Consider the following 12567-nt stretch of genomic DNA (forward strand, 5'->3'; position numbering starts at 1 on the left):
TCTGTCTCATGCTCTAGCTCCTGCTCTTATGTCCATGCGCTAGGCAGAAGGAAGTAGGAAAGTAGAAAGGGAAAACATTTTCCTTCTTTTTAAGGACATAAGTCAGAGCTGTACATGGAAACATATCACTTCACTTTTATTCCATTGGCCAAAATTTACTCGAATGGCCACTATACCTAGCTGTAAGGGAAGCTGGGCAATGTGTTATTCAGCTTGGCAGTCATGTGCAGCTAGATAAAATTATGTTACTATACAGAAGGAGAGGAGATGTATTGGGGAATAGCTAACAGTCTATGCCAGGTAGGGGGAGAATAAATCTTCTCCATAGTTTGGCAAGAGAACAGCAACAGTTAATGGAACCCAGAGAAATCCCTGACATAAACCATAATGGAGGCTGATGAGATCTGATTTTTTTTCCAGCAGGAGTATTCAAATGTTTATTAAGCTCTTGTGAAACTATTTTTAGAGATTGTTGGGGAGACATTAAAGAAGGGTGAGTTTCAGGGCACTGTATTTTATTTCACAAGAAAATACAATTGTCCTTTAGGGACAACCATAGACCTTGTTCACGTGCTCAGTTGCTCAGTCTTGTCCGACTCTTTGCCACCCCATGTACTTCAGCCCGCCAGGCTCCTCTATCCATAGAATTTTCCAGGCAAGAATACTGGAGTGGGTTGCCATTTCCTACTCTAGGAAATCTCCCCAACCCAGAAATCAAACCCACATCTCCTGCATTGGCAGGCAGATTCTTTACCACTGAGCCACCTAGGAAGCCAACCATAAACCTTATTTCCCTCCAAATTATTTATGTGACCAAAGCCAAAAGGAATCCAGTGTTCTAATAAATAGGTAGAGATATTTCAGGGAGCTTCTCAGCAAGCCAGGTGATAAGAGAGGCTCAGGAAAAGGCCATCAGAGGAGCTATAGGTTAAATATATAGAACTGGTAAAGCCCAAGGAACTTCTAGCTCTTCTGCAATTGGAGGATGGATAGAACAGTGGAAGTTCTATCCACATGGTGACTGCCAGGGCCGGAGCTGGAGTGAAAGAGACCTGCAGTTTTCTAGAGAAGCATCTGCAGTGCTTTTCCTCAGAGCCAGCCAGCTTAGGAAAGAGTAGCTGGCTTTTAAGTGTCAAAAACTTGAAGACACAGATTTTCCAGTGGAGGAGTAGTGTAGACACATAAAGGAATTATACACTTGCTGGTGGAAGCACTTCAGCTCTTCAAGGTACTTTGTCAGTTAGTTGAGAGAAAGGATCTCATTCCTGCCCAAGGAGAATTGTGTTAGAAAAGGATGGCTGCTGCTGCTGCTGCTGCTAAGTCGCTTCAGTTGTGTCCGACTCTGTGTGACCCCATAGACGGCAGCCCACCAGGCCTATGTTCCCTTAAATAGTAATTAGGGACAGGGAAGGAGCTCAGAGTTGGGTGATGATGACCTACATGACAATCACCTGGAAAAGAAAAAGAACAAAGCAACTTCTGATTTATTGCTCTGAGTTGGAAAGGCCTTCCAGCAATTCAAAAAAGAGAACAAGAACATTCGATCTCTACTGTGAACACTGGAATGGAAAAATCAAGTTATTACCCAAGCTCATGATGATGATGATTAATAATTATTACAGTCATACTTATTTAATAATATATATTTGTGACCTACTTATGTCCAAAAGGAATCTGAGCCAGTTTACATTAAGAAGCACAGATACAATAAAATATAACCCTTTAAAACTGTAATAAAGAGACTTGGGGAGAGGAGGAAGGGGAGGAAGATAACTTAAAATGAACAAAGGCACTACAAGTTAGAACAAAGCCTGAGGTTCCTGACAACTAAAGCAAAGAAAACACAAATGGATTGAGTAGTTCTCATTGTAAGAAAGAGCACACCGGTTAGTAAGAAGATGCTAACTCTGGAAGAACTGGCTTTGTTGGATTTTGTATATAAGGGACATGGAATAGCATAATGGATAAAGGCAATATTAAAACTTTGTGCTACTTTTGATTGTTTTTTATAATCTGCCTTTCTTAAAATCTGTATAATATCCTTATTTTATAAAGGCAATTTTTAGGAGTAGGGATATAAGTAAATTTCACGATATTCTAGAAACCTGACTTTAATAAATAAAGTTCAGAAAGTTTTGCGGAATGAATGATGGGTGTGTTCCTAGAATACCCTCATCATCAGTTGGCTTGGTCACCAAGCCCTCTTTCATATAGGGCTGTAATGTATTTTAATTAATGTAGACTTTGGCACAGATATGCTAGTCATCCACTGCCTTCTAGGGATGTTCAGACAGTAGCAGAAGCTTTTTTAGCTCCATTTTCCTCAGAAATAATGCAATCTTTTTGAAAATGTCTTGATTTCCATATAAGTAAGGACTGTTACAATAAAATAAAATCCAGTGAAAACAGGCTTACACCTGAATGGGACTTTTTGTCAAGATGAAGATCCAAAGGAGGGCAAGGTTCAGGGCTGATCAATCCAGTTGCTTCATGACTTAATGACATCATCACTTATTTCTGTTATTCAGTTTGTCAGCTGCACAATCCGTTTCATCCTAAGTCTGGATCATCTGGGGCTTTCTTATTTATATCTAGCAGGAGAGAGGAGATCCCCAAAGGATCCAGAAATCTCTCTTCATGAGTCTTTGATCTGAAATGTATTAGATGCTCATCTCTGAACCAGTAATGGTACCAAGGGAGAGGTATTTGTAGATCAGCTTAGCCCTGAGCCCCCTGTCCAAGTCCTAGAGCCAGGGATGGATTCAGCATCCAGCAACATAGGTGAGATGATCAGGAGAGGTGTGATACCTCAGATAAAATCATGGTATAAACCAAGAGAGGATCTTAGGGAAGCGGTCACAAAGCCCAGTAGAGCATCCAGCACCTGGAAATTTCAACTCATGACTTGAAAACAAAAAGATGGGAAGATTTTTTAAAATGAGTTTCTATTCTATTATTATTATAGCATTAATTGAATCTGTTATACTTTTCATTAAAAGTTCATTTTTCCTTTAAATTTTTACATGTTTAACATTTTAAAAATATTTAAATGTAGTGATAGCAGGGAAAAAATTTTGCATTCTGCTTTTATTAGCATTTCAATGGCTATATCATACTCCATTAAGTGTCTCAGTGATATAATTTACTTAACTATTGCCTTTCTGTAGGACATTTAGGTTGTTTGTAATTTTTTGATATTGTGAATAACTGAGGTAACAATTTTATGCATATGATTTTTTCCCTTCTTTGGGACTCATCTGTGTCAGAATGTGATTCTTGATACAGATTTATATATTTATCCATTTATACCAGAATGAAGAAATTTGAAGTTTCTTTTAAGGTGTTGATATTTTGAGTTTACCAACTGCTTTGCCTCCCAAGTCAAATGTCAAACTCTTCAAATAGTTTTCCTATAAGGACACCTTATAAACCTGCACCATCCTAATCATTTGTGTTGATTTTTGGAAGGAGAGCCAGAGTCCCTTATCAGAAAGATGTTGAGTAGTAGAGTGATATATTAGTATAATATAGAGCTATGGCTGAATTCGTGGTCCTTGGAGTAGGTCAGATTTGAGTTCGAATCCAAATTCTATTCGCTTGCTGTCTGTGATCTTTGGACAAGTTATTTAATAACATTTTGGATTTCTGTTGTCTGCATAAAATATAGGTAGTTCCTACTTTATGAGGGTTTTTTTTCCCAGAATTATGGGAGACGATGTATGCAAAGCCTAGTGAATAATGAGTCAGTAATGGCGATTATTGTTATTATTCAGCAACTGTGAATTTCATCTGAAGCCAAAGTTAAGAGATATGATATAGTGTGTAGGAGAACTTAGTATTTGTCTGAGAGAAAAAGAAAATCAAGTTCTCTGTACTGGATGGCTATCTGGTCTCTGAATCCCTTTCATAGCATTCTCATGCAGTCATTGTCCAGTATCTGAAAATTTCCTGGAATGAGGCCCTCACTACACCAGAAAGGTGGTTTAGCACTGACATTTGACATACTGACATAGATTCGAATTCCTCCCAGTTCCTTGTCTTTCTCTGCCCTAGTGTTATCTTTTGAAACATAAGAAGCTGTTCCACTCCTTCACTGGATCTTAAAGGAAGGAACCGGAAAGGCCAGCCACTGCCCATTGCAGGAAACCCCTCAATGTGATCCTCAGCACAGGGTCCTTTGCTGACACTCTCAGGGGTGAAATGCATGTTTGTGAAGTGGCCCATTTCTTAACAGGAAGCACTCATGGTTTGAAAGTTCTGCCATTTATGGAACTTAAGTTTTCCCTTCTATAACTTCTACCTCTTGGATATAGTGCCATCCTTAAAGCAGAACAAAATTAGTTTACTATGAAGGCAGACACATTTGCATTTGATTCCTGGCTCCCTTAGGTTATTTACCTGGACAAGTGACTCCAGCCCTCTGAGAGTGGAAAATAGGGGAAATAATAGCACCTAATACACCGAGTTGTTGTAGGATTAAATTAAATAGTCATGTCAAGCATTTAACATAGAACATATAATTGGTGTTCTGAGTATCAGTGGGCATTTGACTAGGTGAAACCATTTTTCTCAGAATACATATTCTTTACTGTCTTGGATAATAATCAGAGAAGTTATGCCTCCTCCATACAGGGTTGAGAACCAGTTCAGAGCAATACTAATTCTGAGGGGTAATTTAGAATTGGAGAAGAGAAAATGATATAGCTATGAATACCACCTAGTGGCCTTCTAGAGGTATAACAATTTAATCAGCAACGTCAGGTGGCACAGTGGTAAAGGAATCTGCCTGCCAATGCAGGAGACGCCAGAGATGAGAATTCGATCCCTGGGTCAGAAGATCCCTTGGAGAAGGAAATGGCAACCCACTCCAGTATTCTTGCCGGGAAAATTCCATGGACAAAGGAGCCTGGCGGGCTACCGTCCAGGGGGTCGCAGAGTCAGATATGACTGAGCACGGCACAGCAGCAGTATTTAGGAAAAGTTCAGCTCACTGACCATCAGTTCTAACTTTGGTAGGCTGTCAGCAGACAGAAGAGTTTGATTTCCAACCTGCTTTCTAGATCCAGATGAGTTGAGTCTGAGTCTTCCAGGTACTAGGGAAGGGTAATCACAGATTTTATTTAGAGAGAAGTCAAATCATCTCTTGGAATTAGTAGAGTGGAATGGGGAAATGTGAAATAATAATGCTTTCTTTTTGCCGATTTCTCCCTGGAAATGAATGATGTTGCTTGTGCCTAATCTGAGACCACTCATCGGCCTCTCTTTCCTCCCAAATTGTGAGTGAACTTCAGTCCATCCCAGGGGATTCCCTTTCCAGATGGGGTACTGGAAGAAAATAGGTTCCAAGATTTGAAAATGAAAATTCATAAAGGAAATTACTCACAAGACGCTGACAAATCCTACTTTAATTTTTAAAAAAATTAATTACAGATGTACAGAAAAGTTACAAGATTAATAGAAAGAGTTCTTGTATGTATTTCACCCAAATGTCTCTTATCACTCTCTTCATCCTCCTTCTACACACACACACACACACACAACTATTTGAGAGTAAATTGCAGACATAATGCCCTGTTATTCCTAAAAATACGGAAATGATCAAAGTCAGGAAATTATCAATGATCCAGTACTATTATCTAATAAATACACCTTATTACAGTCTCACCAGTTATTCTACTAATAGCCTCTATAGAAAAAGGAAAAATTATGGCCCAGAATATAATCCTAACTAGATGTACATATTGCATTTCATTTTCATGATTCTTTAGTCTCTCTTAATCTTTAAAAGAGTTCTTTAGTATTTTAGGACAATTTCTTTGTTTTTCATGACCTGTCTAAAAAAATTGACATATTATAAAAATTTTACAGAATTATAGAAATATTAAAGAGTTTCATGCTGATAAACATAAATAATAAATTAGTGAGGAAGTAGGAAAAGCTCTTCCTGAAGAGAATGCCAGCTAATAAACACAGAAGGAATGATAGAATGAGCAAATCACAGCTTGACAACCAGAATAATAATAATTAGGCAAAAGTCATCAATGGATGCTAAAACTTGCAGGTGAAAAATTGATGAGTAAAGGATATTTGCATAGTTTCAAAGTATTTTCCCACAAAATATGTGTTCATTACAAAGAGAAAAATAACACTTGTACATTGAAGAAGGCTGGAAGACACCATCTTAACAAGGGATCAAAGCTAATTATCACCAGTAATATGCAGTTAGACAATTTGTGCCTCCTGATATCATGCACTGAAAAAGACGCAGTCTCACTCTGGTATTCCTCACCAAAAATGCATAACCTGAATTTAAACACAAGGAAACACCAGACAAATCTCATTTGAGGGGCAAATCTATAAAGTAAATAGCTTATACTCTTCAAATTCTGTGCTTTAACCAGAAAACTTGTAACTTCCCTTGACAGCCCTACTTTAGTCTAGATGTGTGTGTCAAGGTGGTCAAGGGAGATCTGGTTCTTTAGGACAAAGGCCAGGTTTTATTTTGATCTTGGAATGCTCTGAGTCCCTCTCTTAGAACAGCTATGCCCAGCAGGTTGCACCAGGGCCAAAGGTGCCATGCCTACCTCCTACTCCCATGGCTGCAGAGTCACCGACTCCAAGGTCCAGGACACCCATCTCTCTTGCAAGGCATTTGGCCACGGCTTTGGCATGCTCTAGAGTTTGGAGGCATTTTTCCAAGGGCATTAATATAGGACAAATAAAGGGAAGCACTATCTGATGCAGAAGGTAGAAATTTTGTGGCTCTGAGGAGTAAGAACTAGGAAGTTAAGCTGGCTTAGGAAGAGAAAAGTGACTATTTAGAATGACAATGTCAAGAGACAGTTACAGTGGAGTTTAGTCTTTCTGAGGTGAGTTGGGAAGAAAGGAGGAGAGCTATAACCATAACTTTCCCCTAATTCCCTGGTTTCCCCAATGCCAACCCTAGAGGGTAGAGCCCATCCAGGTAACATCTTTGACCTTAGGCAGTGGCTATCCTCTCTCCTCCGGATAATGGAGAAGGAAACAGTGTTCAGGACACAGCCTCTTGGGTTGGTTTCTAGTGACCTACGGAATGACAAGCTCCAGTGCCTATTACTACACCAAAGTGATGTCTGAGCTCTTCTTACATACCCCTTCGGACACTGGAATCTCCTTCCAGGCCATCAGCAGCATGGAGGACTTCTGGGATGTGAGTATGAGATCTCCTCTACCCCTCCCCTCTTCTTCACAGTGGCCTAAAGCCTGAGGCCACGGGCCAGGTTTCAGGGCTATCAGATGGTAGATAAGGCCATATCCAGAGACCAGGGTATTCCAGGATCAGGCTGAGCCACGGGGTCAGGCGTGAATTAATGGGTAAGACTAGACAGAGTTCAGGTAGTGATAGGTTAGAGATCGGAGAGTCAAGTCAGTGCTTAAACTAGTATTGAGAGTCAGAGGTAAAGCAGAACTTCAAAATGTATTTTAAGTAAAGAGTAAGGCCACATCAGGCTAAGATTTGGCCAGAGTTCATGGGTAAGCTGAAGAGCCCAACAGAAGCAGGCTGGAGACAAGCTGGAGGGGAGTCAGTGAGTATGGGAAAAGGGAATTCTAAGGGTAACAGTCAGGAGAGTCTGGGTCAGGTTCAACCCAGTTCGTGATCTAGTTTGCCCAGGGCCCACTACTGGACAGCTTGTATTGGACCAAATGGTACAACAACCAGAGCCTGGGCCGCGGCTCCCACTCCTTCATCTACTATGAGAACCTGCTGCTGGGGGTTCCAAGGCTGCGGCAGCTGCGGGTCCGCAATGACTCCTGCGTGGTGCATGAGGACTTCCGCGAGGACATTCTGAGCTGCTACGATGTCTACTCCCCAGACAAGGAAGAGCAACTCCCCTTTGGGCCCCTCAATGGCACAGCGTGAGTGAGTCCCCCAACAAGTGTCGCAGGGCTTGCCCCTCTGAGCCTGATGCCATCCCAGGTTTGGGAACCATTTCCATTCAGACTTAAAGAGCCTTGGGGGTACTTGGTGTGGAGGTGAGAGGCATCTCTCTGAGACCCATCTGTGACTGTTTGGAGACCCTGGTCTGGGTCATTGAGGAACAGAGAAGGTATGTTAGCAGACAGAGCCACAGCCTCCAGAGTTGTCTTCACACACAGGTCCCTGTCACAGCTGCCCTATTCTGGAGGCAGTCCTGCCAGAGGAAGCATCTTTCTTGCCCAGAAGTCCCTCCTGAGTATGGAGAATGGATGAAACATTGATGCTCCACACAGGTCATGGCTGGAAGAGTCTGACCCTTGGAGCTAATAGGGGAAGGCAGCAAGGGGCCAAGGATGGATAAGGAATTAGGGAAGAAAGGGGAAAAGGGTGGATAGGACAGGAAATAAGGGAAAGGAAATAAGGGTTCAGGGAGGAAAGTTTGTGGACAGAACAGAGAATCATGGGGCTAAGTAGCCAGGTGCACAACCACAAGAGAAGAAAGGGTCTTTTCTGGGCTACATGCTTTCCTCATGGGGACTACTCAGGCTGGAGTCAAAAGTGGACTTGGGTTTGTTATCTGTAGACTTGGGTGACATTGTAAAATATCAGGAGATTTACATTTGAATTTCACTTCAGCCACTAACTAGCTGGATTATCTCAGACATTTGAGTCTTAGTTTCATCCTCTGTAAAATGTGGATAATATTTTTCCTTCCTTCTCAAATAGGTACGTTAAACAAGATAATATATGTAAAATGTATATGTGATACGTATAGGTAATATATATGAAACTATAAAGCCCAGACAGTTATAAAATGCTGCCATTGCCTTGGGAGGCCAGCTTCTGGGCCTGGCTCAGACTTCTCCACTCAGATGGCTTCTTTTGTGACAGATGGACCTACCACTCGCAGGATGAGCTGGGGGGCTCCTCTCACTGGGGCCAGCTCACAAGCTACAGTGGAGGTGGCTACTACCTGGACCTTCCAGGATCTCGACAGTCCTGTGCAGAGGCACTCAGGGACCTTCAGGAGGGCCTATGGCTGGACAGGGGCACTCGGGTGGTCTTCATCGACTTCTCAGTCTACAATGCTAACATCAATCTTTTCTGTGTTCTGAGGTGGGTCCCCTTTCCCTGCCTTCCCTCTGTCATCCATGGTTCCTGGTTCACTTCTCCTCTGCTGGAGACCATTCCTCAAATGTGTACCCTATGGTGGGGGAGGGGAGAGGACGGGAGGAACTGTCTCAGCACCGGCCCCACCAGATACCCCCCTCCTCCCACAGACTGGTGGTAGAGTTTCCAGCTACAGGAGGTGCCATCCCATCCTGGCAAATCCGCACAGTTAAGCTGATCCGCTATGTCAGCAACTGGGACTTCTTTATCATTGGCTGTGAGATCACCTTCTGCATCTTCATCTTCTACTACATAGTGGAGGAGATCCTAGAGCTCCGCATCCACGGGCTTCGTCACCTCAGCAGCATCTGGAACATTCTGGACCTGGTGGTCATCTTGGTGAGGGACAGATGTCTTAGACTTGGGACACCTGGAGTGGTGCAGGGAGGTCTACCCTGAGAGGGGCTCCCAGTTCTTCCTTCTGGTGTCCCATGTCCTTGGGACTCCTGGTCAAATCACTGTGTAACAGCTCCCTAAGCCAGAGGATGATGTGCCCTAGGCTCAGCCCTGGAAGAATCCTGTCTCCATGTTTCCTCTCCCTCTGCCCTGTGATCCAGGCCCTGCTTCTTTTTTGTACCTGACATTATGTTCCTCTTCTGTCTCTCCCCTTCACGACCTGTCCCCTTGAAACTCCTGCCTTTTCTCTTGTATTAAAATTTTCTGCCTCTTCATCTTCGTCTCCTTCCTATTAACAGGACACATGCATTTCTGACCAAGGCTGGAAAGAGGTGGGGGAAATAAAATTGCTTGGCTCCATCTCTCCATGGTCCTTTACAACCTATATATTTACCACTGGCCTCACAGCCTTCTCTTGAACTTTAAGATGTTCCCCCAATCATCCTATCCAGTTCCATTTGAACCTAAGATAGTCAACCACTCAGCAGGGAAAGAGGTGCTTTTTCCCCCCACCTGTCTTATCCACCCCAGGTCTCCCCTGGGACTTCATGGTTGAACTTCCCTTGAGATTCTCTTGACTCTCTGACACTCCCCAACCCCTGTTGTGACAGCTCTCCATTATGGCTGTGGGCTTCCACATATTCCGAACCCTCGAGGTGAATCGGCTGATGGGGAAGCTTCTACAGCAGCCAAACATGTATGCTGACTTTGAGTTCCTCGCCTTCTGGCAGACACAGTACAACAACATGAACGCCGTCAACCTCTTCTTTGCTTGGATCAAGGTACCCTGGGGCTCCGCACCCTCAGCAGCACCTCAGGGCATGCATTCTCCCTTCCCTAGGACTTGTCTCGTTTTCCTTGTCTGGTTTTGGCAAATCCTGTGGCCTCCCTAGGCCCCCGGAGTGGACTGTTTCAGGCTTTTCTCTTTCTTCCCTAATGACTTGGTTCAACATGGCCCTTTCAGATATTCAAGTACATCAGCTTCAACAAGACCATGACCCAGCTCTCTTCCACGCTGGCCCGCTGTGCCAAGGACATCCTGGGCTTTGCTGTCATGTTCTTCATTGTGTTTTTCGCCTATGCCCAGCTGGGCTACCTGCTTTTCGGGACCCAAGTGGAAAACTTTAGCACGTTCGTCAAGTGCATGTGTGTGTCCTTTCTCCTTTGCTCCTCCCTGGCCCCTCCCCCTCTGGCTCTAGGGGTGTGTGTATCCCTGGGGAATGTAGATGTGGGTGTCTCTGTGCTTAAAGCATCTGGATGAATCCCCAGAAGCCCTAGTGTGTGTGCTCAGCATCTCTGACCCTGTTCTGTCTGCATCAGATTGGGTCAGGGGTCTGAGTTCACTGAAAAGCAGTAGGGAGGGAAGTGGGATGGCGTCAAGGTTATGGTTGGGCTCAAGGTGAAGCCTAGGCCATGGTGTCTCAGCTTCACTCAGTTCCGGATCATCCTTGGGGACTTTGACTACAATGCTATTGACAACGCCAACCGCATCCTGGGACCTGTTTACTTTGTCACCTACGTCTTCTTCGTCTTCTTTGTGCTCCTGGTGAGGGTCCCACTGAGGGATGGGGATTTGGGAACATGAGGAGTGGAGATGTGAATGGCCTGCAGGGTGGGGTTTTGCCCCCCCCACCTCCACCCACCTCCACCCATGTTCTATACTAATAATTATGGTGGGTTTCTCAAACCAAGGATGGAGAGGTGGGGGGCGAAGAGAACCTCTGTATTTTCTGAAGGTTGGCCAGTGTGTGGTCAGCACAGTTAGGCAGTTTGGAGAGTATAAAGGAATCTTCAGGCTCCCTCCCTAAAATCAAACCCCTGTCCTCCAAGGATGGAAAGAGAGGAAGGCTACTTCATGGGGAGAAGGGCCTGCCCTTGGAAACTTTTCTGCCTATTTTCTAAGACCCCCCCCTTTCCCCTGGGGATCTCTGGCTCTTTCTACTACCATTGTTTTGTATTTGCTCTCTCTCCCTGCCAACCATGAAAGACCTGTGTTTGATTTTTGTTAAAAAAGCCAGCAGGTTTCTTTATTTGATCGGTGGATGGGGATACAGATATGGATTTGGGGATAGATGGTACAGACAGCACAATTTTACTCTCACCTTGGAAAGTTTCTGGCTTCAGTGACAAGCAGACCCTTCCATGAAGGGGGCCTGTGGCATATGTTGGGGTATCTTCGTGGCCAGGTTACTGCAGCAGTGATGGAGGGCATCAGGTTGATGAGGGGGCATGACCCTCACCCCCATAACAGAATTGTGCTGAAAGGCTGGGCTCTAGGAACCCTGAGATGTGGGGATTAGTGGGCTGCAGAGATGGGGCTGGAAGTATTGGCCTTTTTAGAGCACATGTTGGGACATTCATAGGGTCCATGGGCTTGACGCTGTCAGTGGATCTGGAAGTGAGGATGCTGGTCCCTGCTTTCTCCTCCAGAACATGTTCCTGGCCATCATCAATGACACATACTCAGAGGTCAAGGAGGAGTTGGCTGGACAAAAGGATGAGCTACAGCTTTCAGACCTGCTGAGACAGGTGACTACTCAGTCTCCTTGAGCAGCACCTGTGCATCAGGGCCCAGGTCAAGGCTCTGTGTCCTGGTCTGCGCCTGATGGGTTAGGGGCCTGTGGTCTCGTGTGCCTTCAGCTTACCTCTGGGATCCTGTCGCCCTGTGAGTGCAAGTGGGGACAAGAGATGAGGAGGAGGTTGCAGGCAGGAACCAGGTCTGTTTCCTTTCCCTGTCCAGGGCTACAAGAAGACCCTACGGAGGCTGCATCTGAGGAAGGAGCAGGTTTCAGATGTGCAGAAGGTCCTGCAGGCTGGGGAGCAGGAGATTCAGTTCGAGGACTTCACCAACACCTTGAGGGAGTGAGAAAGCAGAGATCCAACCTTCTCTGACATTGGTCTATAAGTCCTTGACCCTCAAGCATACATCCTTTGCCTATAACCCTTTGATCTTGGCCCGTGGGCCTCTGACCTTGTTTTACAGGCCTTTGACCTTGGCTTATAGGTCTCTTATCCTGACCTTCAGAACTGTGCCCTTGGTTTAA

General features: G+C 44.3%; 1 protein-coding gene across 1 annotated transcript in view; it reads left to right on the forward strand.

Annotated features, from left to right (window-relative positions):
• The window catches only part of PKD2L1 (polycystin 2 like 1, transient receptor potential cation channel), a 40994-nt gene that overhangs the window by 24976 nt on the left and 3451 nt on the right, over window positions 1–12567 (forward strand). The window contains 9 exon segments of the mRNA XM_081573617.1: window positions 7062–7189; window positions 7643–7896; window positions 8849–9073; window positions 9238–9466; window positions 10135–10305; window positions 10488–10669; window positions 10949–11069; window positions 11954–12052; window positions 12264–12385. Coding sequence (XP_081429743.1) covers window positions 7062–7189; window positions 7643–7896; window positions 8849–9073; window positions 9238–9466; window positions 10135–10305; window positions 10488–10669; window positions 10949–11069; window positions 11954–12052; window positions 12264–12385 — 1531 coding nt within the window.

This window comes from Giraffa tippelskirchi, chromosome 2 (genome assembly GCF_054371585.1).
Source record: "Giraffa tippelskirchi isolate mGirTip1 chromosome 2, T2T-mGirTip1v1.2.pri, whole genome shotgun sequence".
Lineage (NCBI taxonomy): Eukaryota > Metazoa > Chordata > Mammalia > Artiodactyla > Giraffidae > Giraffa > Giraffa tippelskirchi.